The sequence below is a fragment of the Coffea arabica genome, chromosome 7c (assembly GCF_036785885.1).
Source record: "Coffea arabica cultivar ET-39 chromosome 7c, Coffea Arabica ET-39 HiFi, whole genome shotgun sequence".
Taxonomy (NCBI): Eukaryota; Viridiplantae; Streptophyta; class Magnoliopsida; order Gentianales; family Rubiaceae; genus Coffea; species Coffea arabica.
Genome location: NC_092322.1, coordinates 9,784,267 through 9,797,309, shown reverse-complemented (window position 1 = coordinate 9,797,309; position 13,043 = coordinate 9,784,267). Strand labels below are relative to the sequence as shown.

Genomic DNA, 13,043 nt, shown 5'->3' with positions numbered 1-13,043 from the left:
TCGAGCTCGACATCAATTTATGGAACTCGAGCTCGAACTCAAGCTCGAGTTTAATTAAATGTAATTAATTCAAATCAAGTTCAATCGAGCTTATTCGAGCTCAATCAAGCCTAATCAAGCTCAAGTAATAAAATTTAATATTTTATATATAATTTTAAATAAAGGATATTATTGATATTTTACAATAATAAAAATTAAAATATATATTATAAAAAGCTCGATAGAGCTCGTCGAGCTCTCGAGTATTATATTTCCAAGCTCGAACTCGAGCTCGATAGCTCTAACGAGCAGCTCGAACTCGAGCTCGAGCTTGGTCAACCGAGCTCGAGCTGCTGACCAAGTAGCTTGTGAGCTCGAGCCGAGCTACTTGGTTCAGCTCCAGCCCTACTCAAAATTGGAGCAGTCCCTTAAAGATTCACATCAGAAGTAAGCTTCTTTCCTGCTTAGTAATTAGTATCCTCTGTGATATTTCTGGACATCGTGCTTCTTCTACACATGGGAGTAGAAACGCTTCCATATGGTTACAATAAAAAGCAAGTAACCAGGAAGCTATTAGCATATACTAGTTACATGGATTCAATAAATTAGTCTTACCTAATAGAAAAGCCGCAGCAAGCCCTCAACTGGCTTGAAAACCTAATTAGAATAGCTGTTCTGACTGTCAGACTATGTTAAAGTAAGTTGGCCAACCGTTGAAGGAGGATATACCAACTACTAAACTTACAAATATAAGCTTCCATACACTCTGATCAGAACCCTCTGAAGATTACACCATATGGATCTTTTGCCCATATTGAAATTAATCACCTACTATCTCCAAACTTAGAGAACTGGGCATGACTTGTAAGGCATTGTACAGGCTTCGGAGATGCTATAAATTGTCTCAGCAGTTGATAATACCTAAACAGTGGAACAATAAGCAGAGAGTGAATTATGGAGTTTCAGGGACAAGTGTGTATAGTGTTGATGTTCACAGTTTTAGCAGCTGTGCCAGCAGCTGCATCCTTGGTCACATTTGTTTTTGGTGATTCCTTGACAGATGTTGGGAATAACAACTTCTTTCAGCTCTCTCTAGCAAAAGCAAATTACCCTTTCTATGGCATTGATTTCAGTGGTGGAAAAGCTACTGGAAGATTCACAAATGGGAGGACGATTGGTGATATAATATGTAATTAGTTGTTCTACGTTTAAACTGATATAAATCATGTAAAGAATCCAATTTATTAGACAATTTTAGCTGTGCATTATGTGATCATTTCTGCTGTATGGTTAAAACTGCAGCCGCAAAGCTAGGAATTCCATCACCTCCGGCATATCTTTCAATATCGCCAACTGATGATGCAATCCTAAAAGGTGTAAACTATGCGTCTGGTGGAGCTGGAATTCTCAATGACACCGGCCTGTACTTCGTAATCTCCATTCCCTTGGTTTTGTTCTTATCGTTAGCATGTCTGAAACAAATTTCTGCAGAATAACTAGAGATGTTTATGCTTAACTAACTTTTCTTGTTGTGGACATTCATTCACTGGTCACACAATAGATTGAGAGATTAACCTTTGATGATCAAATCAATTGCTTCAACAAGACCAAGGTAGCAATCAAGGACAAGATTGGAGCAGAAGCGGCAAACAAGCTCTGCAATGAGGCCATGTACTTCATTGGACTCGGTACCTTCATATCCTAAAACACAAATTTTCCCCGTCAAATTTGACACACCTTCATCTGCCCTTAATCCTTATACGTCATTAACACCCCATGTATCAAAAGCAAATGTTGTTATGTTCATGATGGAATCAATGACTCAGATGTAGGAACATATGATTCTTTTCCTTTGTCATTGCATTTGAGGTGATAGTTCCTGCTTTTCCTCATCTCTTGCCAATTTTCCAGGGAGCAATGACTATGTAAACAATTTCCTTCAGCCATTCTTAGCAGATGGTGAGCAGTACACGCATGATGAGTTTGTCGAACTTTTAGTCTCGACTTTAGGCGAACAACTCACTGTGAGTAACTCTACTCATCCTATCTAGTATCTGTACGTGGTTAAAAGTATCATATCAGATGTTTCCTGACGAGCTGCGAGACTTGTAATTCTTGGACCAGAGGCTTTACCAACTGGGGGCAAGAAAGATGGTTTTCAATGGCCTAGCACCACTTGGCTGCATTCCATCCCAGAGGGCGAAATCAAAGCAGCGAATCTGCTTGAAGCAAGTGAATCAATGGGTGCAAGAATTCAACTCAAAAGCACAAGAGTTGGTAACTGATCTGAATGGGCAACTCCCATCTGCCCAGATAGCCTTTGCAGATACCTATCAACATGTTCTGGATTTAATTGAGAACCCGACTGCCTATGGTAATTCTTCCTCAAAATTCCTAGCGCTCTTTATCCCCAAGTTATTCTAATTATTCTGAGTTTAATTTTTTTTCCACACTTTTTTGGTTCGTTTAGGATTTAATGTCTCCAACACTTCATGTTGCAATGTGGATACAAAACTCGGAGGGCTTTGCTTGCCCAACTCCAAAGTGTGCACAAACCGTGCAGATTATGTATTCTGGGATGCTTTCCATCCCACGGATGCAGCAAATGAAGTGCTTGGAGATCGCTTCTTCAACTCCTTGTTTGCGAATAAAGCTCCTGCCCCTGCCCCTGCCCCTGCTCCACAGCCTTCTCATTGACCTTCTGGGCCGAAAACAACATATTTAGTCACATAATGTAACTAGGCAGTTGCCTATTATTAAAAGTGATATAGCCTATTAATTGAAAGCAATATCCAGGAAGCACAGCAGCAGAACAAAGGACGCTGCAAGAGCAAAACTTGATTGTATTAATGTCAGAAGCCAATTACAGTCTTGCTGGTAATATATGTCATACAAAATTTTGAGCAGGATAAATTTGATTGTACTTCTATTCTTTCGTGCTAATCCCTTTGCTGATCAAATCTGATCATATTAAACAACTTCAATCATAACTTAAAGCTGAGATGCTTAATCAAAAAAAAGAAAAGAAAAAAATTAAAAGCTGAGATAATACGACGAGAACAAAGATTCCCAAAACAGGCCATATGTGATGAACAAACATTTCCAGGATTCATACGCAGCTCATTCTAAATGAAGCTTAGCGCACGTCTAGCAGATTCAAGTGTGTTGAATAGAAGCATTGCAACTGTCATAGGGCCAACTCCTCCAGGGACAGGAGTGACTGCCGAAGCTACCTTCACAGCTTCTTCATAGCAAACGTCTCCAATAAGCCGATAACCATTTTCACAGCTGGGATCTTCAATTGGATTTGTTCCAACATCAATAACAATTGCCCCAGGCTTTATCCAACTTCCACGGACTACATTGGGCACTCCAGCAGCTGCAACAAGAATATCAGCTTCACGGGCAATATTTTCTGGGTTCTTGGTGAAGGGGTGCACGATACTCACTGTGGCATGATATCTCTGCAACAGCAAGGATGCTGGTAACCCAACAATATTGCTCCTCCCTATCACCACAGCTCTCTTTCCCATTATTTCTACATCAGATCTCAGCAATAACTCAACACACCCTTTTGGTGTGCATGGGATGAACAGGGGTTCTCTCCCATGCATAGCTAAATTACCCATGTTCAGAGGGTGGACGCCATCCACATCCTTCTCAAGTCTTATTGCATCCAAAATTCTCCCCTCATCCAAATGTCGAGGCAAAGGAAGCTGCACAAGAATACCATGAATAGATGAATCCTTATTAAAGCCAGTCAATGCATTCAAAATTTCATCTTCTGTACAGTTGTCAGGCAATTCAGTCAGTACAAACTTAATTCCAACCTCCTCACAGGCAGCTATTTTGTTTCGAACATAAACCTGAGAATCTCTTCTCTGACCAACCACTATTACAGCCAATCCCGGTACTTCACCAATAGAAGCCTTCATCCTACTAACTTCAGTTGCTATTCCAAATCTAATTTCCTCAGCAACCAACAATCCATCTATTCTTCTACCCATATTTCTGTTGAAACTAGCTTGGAAAGAGTGAAAATCAGAACAGACAATATTTGAATCCCATATGTCAGGAATATCAAGAGAAACAAGGGAAGGAGATTTCAAACTACGATAGGCATGATCAGTCTTCAATGTACATAACACCCTGATCCCAGATGGCAAACAATTCCTTCTTCTCAACCATCTTTCCCCAGCAATGGTCACACTTAGCATCCTTCTCCACATCATTCTGGCCTCTTATGTCTCTTTTATATATCATTTCCTTCAAAAACAAATGCACATGTCTCTCACACAGCTTACCATTGCATTATGAGAATAGTCCTTATCAAAGGCATGTCTCAGACCCTTGCATATTATTAAGTCCGATCTCCAAATTCATATCCTGCGCTGGAATGCAGAAAGCATAAATTTTCTAACTCATGATAGTTTTCATCAGAAAAAAATAATGATGCCAAAAATTCGTTCACTTTCACTAATCTGATTAATGGGAAACCAGTAAAACTTTACGCTAATTCTTTGTCCTCTATAATTGATTATCATACAATTTTTTGTCTTGCTTATTTTTTCTTGAGAATTTGATAAATGATTTGTCATTACTCAATCTTAGCAAAAGGCAAAGAATTAAGATAAAGAAGAGATATCCCTTTTCAATTCAGCTGCTTTGGAACAGAAAATTCGATCAAAATAGTCACTGCATCACAAATAATTGGTGAAGGAATCAAGAGGAGCTAAAACCAATGACCGGATTAAATTTGATAGCTCTCAGAAAAAGGCCAAAGTTTTCCACATGAGAGATAACTAGAGGAGGAAGGCAAAAAGAAGCCCTCAAAGATTTAACCCAAAGGAAGAATCTTTCCTCACATTCCCTAATCTTAAAACTGCAATATCAGCAAAAAGCCTTCAACTTTTACCCTAGAGCAAAGCCTCATCAAGCCATCACTAATATGCACCCACAAAATTAGTTTAAAAATGAGGAAAAAATAAGGATTCTTCCTTCTTAAAATTGAAATCCAAGAGCGCTAAATTTGCCAGCCCCCATAGTCTTCTCTTTTTCGGTGTGGTTAAAGCAAATCAATCATCATTGAGCATATCAAAAAAATCACAAATCAAGAAATAATTAAATTCATAGAACAAACACATTCAAGAAATGTGGGACCTACGAGAAAACGCAAAAATCAACGGGGTGGAAATTGGAATCTGCGTGTCCATAAGTACCGAGAGAAGTAGAGAGTTAATTTTGCATCTTTTCGTATTTCCTCTGTTATTTTTGTATTGAAACAGAGCAAATCATAGTGGATGCTTTTTTCATTAATGTGATAAAAGCTCCAATTTTCTAGGACCCTTAAATCTGAAAGAGAAGAGAACTTTTGTTGACGGAGAAACTGAAGAAAGGAACAAAAAACAATTTTTTTTTTTTGAGCTGAGGTAGTGAAGTGCAGAAGTGCTAGAAAGTAGAAGCTTTGGTCAGTTTATATAGGACTAGGGTTTCAAATTGCAATAGAGTTCTTTTCTTTTATGGGCCTGGTGCGCTATCTTGCCCGAAAATAGATTTCAGCCCGCTATGACTGGTCTACAGTCTTTAATTCTTTTTCTCAGAAAAGTAGTACTAGTTCCTTTGATGAAAGTGAAACACTTGCTACTAGATTAATGATTTTCTTTTAATTTTTGAAACTTGAGACTTGGAGATGATTGTTGCAGGGGGAAATAAAAATGTCATTATTCAAATAGGGATAATATCAGAAACCTCCCCTGAAGTTATTCTGAATATCGCCTAAAGTTTTAAAAATATCACTTACCTCCCTTACTTTTGTTATTTATGTAACAAAATTTTTTAAAACCCTAAATTATCCTTCTACTTGCTAAATAAAAATGCTCCTAGATCACTTTGTTTTTTTTGCAAGAAAATCATCATTTAAAAAATAATTTCTAATAGTACTACCACATCATAATGCTATAGTTCATAAAAATATATATTTGAAAAATAAAAAAGATATTTGCAAAGAAATACAGTTGACTAATTTAACTCTACATGCTCAAAATCGATTTCTTATGAACTTTCTATTTTTTCCAACTTATTATCAACTTGTGCCCAAACCTTTAAATTGTACTAATCATTATAAAAAATAACTCAAAATAAGCAAATAAATCATACTCCACTCTATCACAATTATAAGAAGTAAAAGATAACAAAATTCAATTTATTATAATTTATAAATAGAAAATTGTATAGTCATCCAAAAAATGAGTAAGAGAGAATATTGGAGAAAAGGGAAAGAGAAGAAAGTGACTTTTGTTTCTTTTTTTTTTTTAATGTTTAGCTCCATTTTATTTGATATGTGAATTATGTTTCAAGCGAGGGTGAATACAGTCCTTTTGTAATTACTAAAGGAGTTAAGTGATATTTTTAAAACTTTAGAGGTGTCAAATAATATTAAGAGAAACCTCAAAAAAGGTATGATATTATCCCAATCCACCAGTATGTCAAATGCACGTAATATAATCCAAAGGGGGCATATCATTTGAATTGCTTGTATCAAAATTATTTTGGGTACAATGGGTCTTATATGCTTGAAATCAATATCTGACCTACTAAATCAAGAGCTGGAACCTTTTCCTACAGACTACAGTTACCACTTGAATTCTGATGATGCAGTTCAAAACCGGTTTTTGGTTCAATCCGGTTACTGTTGGTTCAAAATGGAACCATGGCTGCCTCTAAGCCTATAAGTTGACAGGAAAACCTGACAAAAATCAATATTGAAAAAACCAAATATAACAAGAATGGATACGACCAGAATGAATAGAACAAGAATAAAATGATATTTTCAGCTTATTCTGAACTTGGGAGCTATGGCCAATGGAACCAATTTCATTACACATCCTAAATTTCCTATTGCCTAGAAACACCAAGAATAACTGAGATGTCCTTTTTCAACTGAGATTTTTCACCCCGTTGCCTCATATTGTACAAAAAATTTCCCCTGCCAAAGGCCATCGTCATATTATATATCCTTTCCCGTTCACCTTCTTGTAATGTTGAAGGCTGTACAATTTTTTACCCAACAAAATACACAATTCAGATCAAAATTGTTCACAGCAATCGCGAGTACAGCGGCAAAAACCTGATACGGGAACTCTGCCATCTCAAAGCGATGATCATAGTCGAATGCATTTATCAGACTACAACAGAAGTGCACTGGCAATTGAAACCACCACTATCATGAAGTATGCTGCCGAAACAGGATTGCATTGCTGGGCAGGAGAACCTGAGCTCTTGGAACTCATAGCTGGCGCCGTGCTGTTCAGAAACGTCGCATTTTTGTCACTACTGCAAAACAGAAAAAGTAGAGACTTCGCATCATTTATGATCTAAAGAATGCGCGAATGGCAGAACTACGTAAAACCACTCTATAGCAGTTAATGAGCTCTACTTAGAGAATGAAATTACCTTCCCAGAAATAGGCATGAACCATGACCTGCAAAAAAAACAAAAGGATGATAGTACGATTAGTCGTGCAAATCACATCCCAAGCCATGTGTGATTAAGCTTGATGTAGAAGAGAATAAGTGAACATGTGGTGTGTTCATTACTTGGATTTGTAGTGGTGATTGCAGCTACTCCATTGAAATCACAAGCCAGAGGAGCCTTCCCATTTTTCTGGTAATAAGCATCAAATGCATAAGTTGCATGTGCAGAAACAGTGTCAGGTTCATAGCATGGTTGTCCCTGCAAAAGTGGAGAACAATCCACCTTGCCAGGTCCACACGCCCAATCAAGAGCAGCCTGCAGCATTTTGGAGTCTGCACTATCTTTTGCAGCACAGTACGTCTGGTTTGTGGTATCATTAGCCAATACAGATCCCGATCCAGTCAAGCGCAAAATATATATGGGCACGCCATTACCATCAAATAGTCCCCAATTCTTTTCTGACAGTGGTCCGGGTCTTGTGTCTTCATTGTAAAGCTCATAAATGTAAGCACTAACAGCAATTCCAGGGTGTTTAGGAGTTCCAGTTTTATTCAGGACATGTCTTATTAGATTGCTGTTGTAGGTGTTGGCATTTTCTATTGTGGCATCTGGCTCATGGGAGTCGCCTTTCGATGGCCAACCTGACTCAGTCACTAGAACAGGAATGTTGGTGAAGTTAAGTGATGCCATTGCAAAGAAAGCAGCATCAACCATCGCATCAAAGACATTGGTGTAGTGAAGGAGTGTGTTGGCATCAACAACTTCTCTGTTTGCAGGAAGGGGCTTGAAGAGCGCATAATCCAATGGAATGACACCATTAGACTGCATATAATCGTAGTAAGGATATACATTTAGCATGAAATACGATCCCGTGGATTGCAAGAAACTAAGCATGGGGACTAGAACTCTGTTCAAAGAGTGATTAAAGAAGGCTTGAGACGGGGGAAATGGATCGAGGATAATGGAAGAAGGAAGAGGTGTTGAAACTTTGATTTGCCTGTCAAGATTTGATGCTACGAGAGCTGACTGAATGAACCTGAGGGCATTGACAAGTATAGGTGCTGCATTGGGAAGAGAGGTAAAAACTTCTGAGCCAACGCAAACTGTAGTAATATTGGTAGCTGGGTAGTGTGACACAACATTTTGTGAGACCCAATTAGCTGCAGTTGAATTGGACTGGCCTATTGCTAGGAGTTGTTCATTTGGAACGGAGACAGCAACTTTAATTCCTGTATTGGCAAGCGCAAGAAGCATTCCACGATCCGCATTGTATAGCCTAACATATCTGATTTGCTGCTTTTTAAGTAGGGCTACTACTTGAGTTGGGTCTGGCATGTCCGAGAGGTCTGTCCCAATATTCACACCAATAAAGGCTTCTACATTGCAGAGATAAATGTCGTAAGAACAAAATTTCGAGACTTCTTCTGTCAATATAAACCTGTTTCTCTCGCACTTGTTGGCATCTATTAGTACCATATGAAGATGCAAGTAACTACTCAAAATGATGCCACTGGAATCTACTGTTCAGTTTTCCCTACTTTAACTAACTTGAGAGAAATTAAGTTGCTTTACTTGGTCAGGTTAGTGAGCCAACTCTAGTGCAAAAGTACTACCAAATTTCGTATCACATGAAAATCTGTACCAGCTGAGGCGATTGCAGAAACTGAAGCCGCATATTCAACTGACTCAACACCAAATGTATAGCAGAGCATGGAGAGGGAATTTCAAGATTAGAATCTTAATTTGATGCTATAATTCAATCAGATAGCAGCATTGGAACTTTCAACATTAGCATCCATTCTATTTATTTGGATGAGTCATTAGGGTGTGTAATATGTTATGTGAGTAGCAGTACTCTGTGAAACTATCAAAGCTTCAATGATAAGATGTCCGGCAAAAATAGCATTTTTTTGCCATTTTAAAAGGAGGAAATGAAAAGGCAATGAATGACAGCTCTTTAAATATGGACCATTGAAGATAAACTCCAAGAGGGATATGTAGTCCCACCAGCCTCCCATTTATTTTCTCCTACTAAGACCCAACTAACTAAGCTTCCGAGGGACAAAGACAAATTGAAGAGAGTGATAAACTTTACTTTAAGAAGAATGCAGCCCCACCCACCATGTCAGGAACATGGTTTTATACATTAATTAAGTAGCTAGCATAGACAACTAAATCACATGACAATGATAGTATTATTTATTCATGCATCGTTGTTCACAGGTCGAATGAGCATTCAGTAGAGGAATTTGGGATCTTAAAGATCTGCACGAACCACTTAATAAGAAAGCTAAAAGTGACAACTTGACAAGCAAGAGAAGAACTTAATAGCAAGCAAAGTACTGCACTGCATACATTGAGGAGAAGCAAGGGCAGACGGGTATGATGAAGGCCTTACCTTCATCAGCAGAAGCAGCTGATACTACAACCAAAAGCAGAAGAAACAGCAGTGCCATAGCAGCTTTATTCAAATCCCACTTGAGAAGGTGCAGCAAAACTCCAGAAGGTTGAAGAAGGAGAGAACAGGGGAGACGATGAGGAAGGAGGATACGGTGGTTTTTGTGAAATGAGACAAAGATCAAGAAAAAGAAAGAGTGGGACAATGCTGAAGTAAATGGGTATTTAAGAAGAAAGAAAGAGAGAGAAGAGCAAATGGATTCTCATTCTGCATCAATCACGTTAAACTCTTGTCAGATTGATCTAACGGCTAATGATTCATCCTCTTTGACACGATCCCTTCTCTTTTCTACCAAGTGAATATGTACCATATTCTGTTTTACAGATACTACGAAGAATACAGTAGCCCGACAAGTAATTAGATATTTTACATACATTTATACCTTATTATTATTAGTCTAACTTACTATTGCTTCGAAAAAAAGGAGAAAAAAAAATTACTACGTTAGGATGGTGTCAAAGTTTTTGCTTGCGAAAATTCAGATTATTTCGGACGGACTTTCAAGAAAAACTTTACAGTGAACTTTTTTCTGATAAATGTATTTATAAAAATAGTAGGAGCTTAGAGAACGTTTCAAAAATTTTTCATAAACATGTTTATTCAAATATAAAAGGAGCTTATATTTGGGCTTCTCAAGGTTAAAACATGTTACTTTTTCCACTACTAAACACTACTGGCTACCATTGGAACAGCCCTTGGTATTACAATTAAACAATAAAATAAATTTTATCTAATTCATTGGGAAATGACCCCATTTAGCTTTACTGGTATTTTTAACCAAGTCAGTCACAGTCTACGGTGAAGGCTGTGAAGTGTGCAGTATGGGACTATGGGGGACTGGGGAGTAGTCTTGTCTTGATTCTTGAAACGAACGAACCAAAGCAAAGCAAAGCAAAGCAACTTTTGTTGGTAGCCGTTGCGAGTTTATGAATCCTCGCATTTCAGGCTTCAGGTTTCTACTTTCTATTGGGGGTTTTGTTTTTTGTGTTTATCCGTGCATGTAGATGTGGACAACTGGGCATAGATTTAACTGAGAGAGTAGGGCCGAAAGTACAAAGAAAGGCCAGTGATTGCTGAGGCTGAGGTTGTTGTCTTCCAAAGAGGTAAACACCTTACAGCTGGTTTCAACGGTCATATGCTTTGTTTTTTGACGAGCGTCACATTCTTGAATCTGCATCCAGCGTCAAGTCCGTTTTACTTTGACTGCTTCGGTAAATAGTTCTGCTGAGGCCTGAGAGGCTACTGGATTTGGAGCTTGAGACCTGAGAGCTGTGCACGATGCAGAATTGCAGACTCTGCCAATACCAATCCAATTAAGGTCGCACAGTTAGTCGATAAGGAGTAATTCAGAAGCTATATATATATTGTCGCTGCGCCCGTTCTTAAACAATGCAAAACATTTCTTGAATAAGTAGTAATCCCTTTATTTTACACTATTTGCCATATTGTATCGTAGTATCTAAGGGGTTTGGGAGAGAAAAGGTTAATAATAGATATAATTGGTATGGTTGTTTTAATTTTTCTAATGATTTGACTTACATTTACATAATTTTATTATATTTTATAACGAGCAACAAAAATCACATGAGCATACAGTAAATTATAAAATATAATAAAATCATATCAGTGTATACTGATTCACTAAAAAAAAAAAAGTATAACAATAGTATCAATTGTGCTTAATGTTAATCGTACCTACTTCATTCCCATTACTAAGTATGTTACATTCAACTAGTATCTATTTGGATTTGTAAAAATTTTGTTTGTGATAGAGTAGCAAATTGGCGAGAAATATATAAGAAAATCGCAAGTACTCGTTTTGCTATATTTTTATGATCAATTAGAATGCTCATTTACGCTTCAAAGTGATTTTTTTTAAATGTCTTTTCATTGTTACAATTACGTTATCCCGTATTTTGGAATAAATTGTCCATGAGCTATCAATTAGATAAAATGACAACTATCACATTAAAATATGATAGAATATGGATGCAACACCAAAAAGTGTAACATAGGATCCAAAAACCCCAATTCGAACGATGACATTAGTTGATTTTTCATGTCGCGCATATCTAGCTTGTCATGAACTCTTTGATTGAAATTTAGATATGAGTAAATTTTGACCCACTGATTTTTTTATTTTTTTTGTTTGCAAAGTTACACATTATGGTCTTGTTCTTCGTTATAATTATTCTAAAGCTGAAAGGGTCAAATCAAAATGACAAATTTGTTTGTCCTTTTATGGTAACTTCCAAATTTGATGTGACGTAGAGGGGACCAAGTTAAGTTTGGGCCTGTTGTTCAGGTTTGGGAGCCCATTAATTTGGAGCTCGATCCCGGACACGTACGGCTTTGTTGGGATATCATATTATTTTAAATAATATTTTATTTATATTATAAACATATTTTTTAATTTATTTTTTTATATTTTTAATTATTTTTTAATTTCACATATATCACATTACAAAAATGTTAAAGTAATTATTTCAAATAATCCTACTCTATCCAAACAAATCATCATTTTATTGGGTGCTAAACGTAAAAGATGAAATTGTGTTTGTGGCCAGATTCGGGAATCAAAATAAAAAGAAAATTAGTTGACATGTAATTCAGAATAGTTTGTGAAAATTTAATTGCAATTGATCAAGTTGAGGCAAAATTACACTAAACCCCTCTGCAGTTAGGTGTAAGTCCACTTTGCCCCCTAAATTTTCAAAAACCATTTTGCCTCCCATGACTATGGGGAAACTTGGTAGTTTCTGTTTACTTCCAATAGTATGATCTATGACTGCATTGTTCTGGAATGTTGCTCCTTTAATTTAATTTGATTTTATTTGTCACGAATTGCCAATAAAAATTTGCACTAGTTTCACTTTACACCTTTGAACTTGCATCATATTTTCATTTTACACCCTAAATTTCAATCTTATACACTTTGTATCCTAGTTTTTCGTCTTTGCCCTCTTAAGTCCAATTAATAACAATTCACAAGTACGGCTCAATCATGTGCACAACCATGTTAACAAAAACTAGCTGAATAGAGGACCATGTGCACAAGTACGGCTCAATCATTCTGTTAGGTGATTGTGTATTTACCATTATCTTACGATTTCTATGAATCATGCAAAAAAAC

The 13,043-nt window shown here is 37.1% G+C and overlaps 3 protein-coding genes across 6 annotated transcripts; 1 reads left to right on the top strand and 2 right to left on the bottom strand.

Moving 5' to 3' along the window:
• Positions 1–821: 821 nt before the first annotated feature.
• LOC113701898 (GDSL esterase/lipase At5g37690-like) lies at positions 822–2,892 on the top strand. Its single transcript, XM_027222786.2, has 6 exons — positions 822–1,168; positions 1,282–1,409; positions 1,541–1,667; positions 1,891–2,003; positions 2,104–2,353; positions 2,450–2,892. Exons 1-6 carry the CDS (start codon positions 934–936, stop codon positions 2,674–2,676), a joined length of 1,080 nt encoding a protein of 359 aa, XP_027078587.2. The 5' UTR covers positions 822–933; the 3' UTR covers positions 2,677–2,892.
• Positions 2,803–5,451, bottom strand: LOC140010488 (bifunctional protein FolD 1, mitochondrial-like). 3 transcript variants are annotated; one of them, XM_072057694.1, is made up of 2 exons: positions 5,144–5,451; positions 2,803–4,674 (listed from the first exon to the last, which is right to left on the bottom strand). In XM_072057694.1, exon 2 carries the CDS (start codon positions 4,209–4,211, stop codon positions 3,105–3,107), a length of 1,107 nt encoding a protein of 368 aa, XP_071913795.1. In that variant the 5' UTR covers positions 4,212–4,674; positions 5,144–5,451; the 3' UTR covers positions 2,803–3,104. The 3 variants fall into 3 exon arrangements, with proteins under 3 accessions (XP_071913795.1, XP_071913796.1, XP_071913797.1); XM_072057695.1 differs by having other exon boundaries at positions 2,803–4,370; XM_072057696.1 differs by having other exon boundaries at positions 2,803–4,365.
• A 1,329-nt stretch (positions 5,452–6,780) lies between these two features.
• Positions 6,781–10,165, bottom strand: LOC113702036 (glucan endo-1,3-beta-glucosidase 2-like). 2 transcript variants are annotated; one of them, XM_072058195.1, is made up of 4 exons: positions 9,851–10,165; positions 7,575–8,825; positions 7,432–7,459; positions 6,781–7,311 (listed from the first exon to the last, which is right to left on the bottom strand). In XM_072058195.1, the coding sequence occupies exons 1-4, from the start codon at positions 9,906–9,908 to the stop codon at positions 7,164–7,166; spliced, it is 1,485 nt and encodes a 494-aa protein (XP_071914296.1). In that variant the 5' UTR covers positions 9,909–10,165; the 3' UTR covers positions 6,781–7,163. The 2 variants fall into 2 exon arrangements, with proteins under 2 accessions (XP_071914296.1, XP_027078773.2); XM_027222972.2 differs by having other exon boundaries at positions 7,575–8,828; positions 9,851–10,163.
• Between the last annotated feature and the right edge of the window lie 2,878 nt (positions 10,166–13,043).